This window comes from Otolemur garnettii, unplaced genomic scaffold, assembly GCF_000181295.1.
Source record: "Otolemur garnettii isolate 467f Iridium unplaced genomic scaffold, OtoGar3 scaffold00063, whole genome shotgun sequence".
Taxonomy (NCBI): Eukaryota; Metazoa; Chordata; class Mammalia; order Primates; family Galagidae; genus Otolemur; species Otolemur garnettii.
This window is the reverse complement of record NW_003852458.1, coordinates 3,393,161-3,395,210: the sequence shown is the minus strand read 5'-3', so window position 1 is coordinate 3,395,210 and position 2,050 is coordinate 3,393,161. Positions and strand designations below refer to the sequence as shown.

At 40.9% G+C, this 2,050-nt stretch overlaps 1 protein-coding gene across 1 annotated transcript in view; it reads right to left on the bottom strand.

Annotated features, from left to right (window-relative positions):
• The window catches only part of DNAJC21 (DnaJ heat shock protein family (Hsp40) member C21), an 18,840-nt gene that overhangs the window by 15,040 nt on the left and 1,750 nt on the right, over positions 1-2,050 (bottom strand). Inside the window, exons 2-4 of the mRNA XM_012807100.2 lie at positions 1,572-1,695; positions 1,148-1,270; positions 434-738 (exon numbers count right to left, since the gene is read on the bottom strand). Coding sequence (XP_012662554.1) covers positions 434-738; positions 1,148-1,237 — 395 coding nt within the window. The 5' untranslated portion in view covers positions 1,238-1,270; positions 1,572-1,695. The remainder of the gene's footprint in view (positions 1-433; positions 739-1,147; positions 1,271-1,571; positions 1,696-2,050) is intronic.

Genomic DNA, 2,050 nt, shown 5'->3' with positions numbered 1-2,050 from the left:
GGGTCTGGGCTGGATTCAAACCCACCATCTTAGGTGTATGTGGCTTGCGCCTTAGCCACTTGAGCCACAGGCACCAAGCCAAGTGACTAATTTTTAAAAGATTGCTAGAATGCTCTGGATGTTATGCTACTGCAGAAACCCTTAACAACAAAGGGAAGGAAAGAAAGTGACTATCTCGGAGTACGGTGACAAAGGCTGCAGGCATGGTGGTCAAACCAAGGTATCTGGAGTCAGACCTCTCGCAGCTGATTCCCGACTCTGCCATTTACTGGCTCTGAGACCTCAGGCCTGTCTGCCTCCTTTCCTCAAAGAACAGAGGATAAAAACAGAAGTTACTTCACAGAAGTGTTGTGAGGAAATCACTTAGAACAAGGCCTTGCAAAGGGTGAGGCTCGAGTCAACATCAGATGCTAACATCGGCTGCATTACGTACTTGGCCTGCTTCAGCTTCTGCTGCCGCCGCATCTCCTGGGCCTTCCGCGCCTTCTCCGCATTCTGTTCTTCCACAAGTTTCCGATGCGCCTGCACTCTTTTATCCCTTTTACGAATGAAGGCCACCAGCTGACGGACCAGCTCGTTCTTCTCTTTCCTTGCTTTGTCCCTAATCTTTTTGTTTTCTTTCTCCATGGCCCGTTTTTCCCAGCGGTTTGAAGCGTGTCGTGTATCATACTCTTCCTTCCAGGAGAAATTCTTCTGAGTGCAGAAACTCTGCCAATACGCATAGAAAGGATGGACTACCTAGAGAGGAAGCAAGCAGGTACAACGCTGAGCTTTAAAATATTTTTTAGAAAGAAAGCAAATATTCGTGATACAAGACATCATCTAGACATCTTTTTTCATATATGTAACATTCCTATGAATCAATGCAGAAGATAGCACTTTTAAGGCTTTCCGGAATAAATCACTCTTCAAAATGAATTTAATGAGAAAAGAAAAACAGCCCCACTGACTACTGCATGAGACAGTCAATAAGTAAGGAAGAGTCAAGAGGGCAGGGCAGGGAGAGAGCTGAAAGCTCCTTCAAGAAGAGAGGGAGAGGAAGAGAGGCCATGGGATAGGAGTAAGAACTAGAACCAATGTTTTTAAAATGGGAGAAAAGGCACAGTGATACGTGTTAATTATAAGATGCCACGCGTTTGTCTTTTACCGTATCATAGTCACTCTGGGAGTCTCCAAAAGTTGGGAAATCCTCAACATCCTCCTCTAATATGGATTCTAGTTCTTCCTTTGCAATCATTTCAAAAACATTACGATACACTGTGTAGAAGCCCTGAAAGACAGTAACAAAGACAAACACAAATTCTAATCACAGAGTAAGATTTGAAAATGTAAAATGAAAAACCTTAACGTTGAAGAATAATCGTAGGACGCAGCTCTGTCACTGTGAACGCACTTATGTTTCCACTGCAGGTTTTCAGACACTGACACCTTAAACATGAAGGCGATGTATTTCCCGTTTTCAAAACGAACACTGCTTCAATCTACTACAGGACAATTTTAGTTCATTCTCTTTGTATTTGAGTCTTACTTAATGCTTGGTCAGAAATCAAAAGTGAGTTCATTCATCTTACCTTTTCATCATCTCCATAGCCAGAATAACAGGTGACAGTGAAATAGTGAAGCAAATCTAAGCTGTCATCTTGATATTCTCCGTCAAGCCCACCTTTAAGTAGAGCCTCTCTGTGATTATCATACCTAGAACAAAAAATAATTTAGCATCATCAGTGAACACTGAATACTAAGAATTCAAAACGGCTCCTTATTCTGAAAGTGCCAAAATATTACTGTATATTTCAATGCGTCCAATCCATAACCAAAATATTTTAAGGAAACATCAACATGAAAAGTCTTCATAATCTTTCATAGATCTGCTGATTAAAACTATGTCACAACTTATAATGCATTATACACCCTGTTCAGTACTAGCCCATATGAACAGGGGAACTTAAAGATGTCTCTCCCAAAAAGGTAGTTGCATTTCCACAGGAAAGAAATGTTACTAAAAAAGACAGTACTGAACTAAATTAGCCTATAAAATAATTATACATCT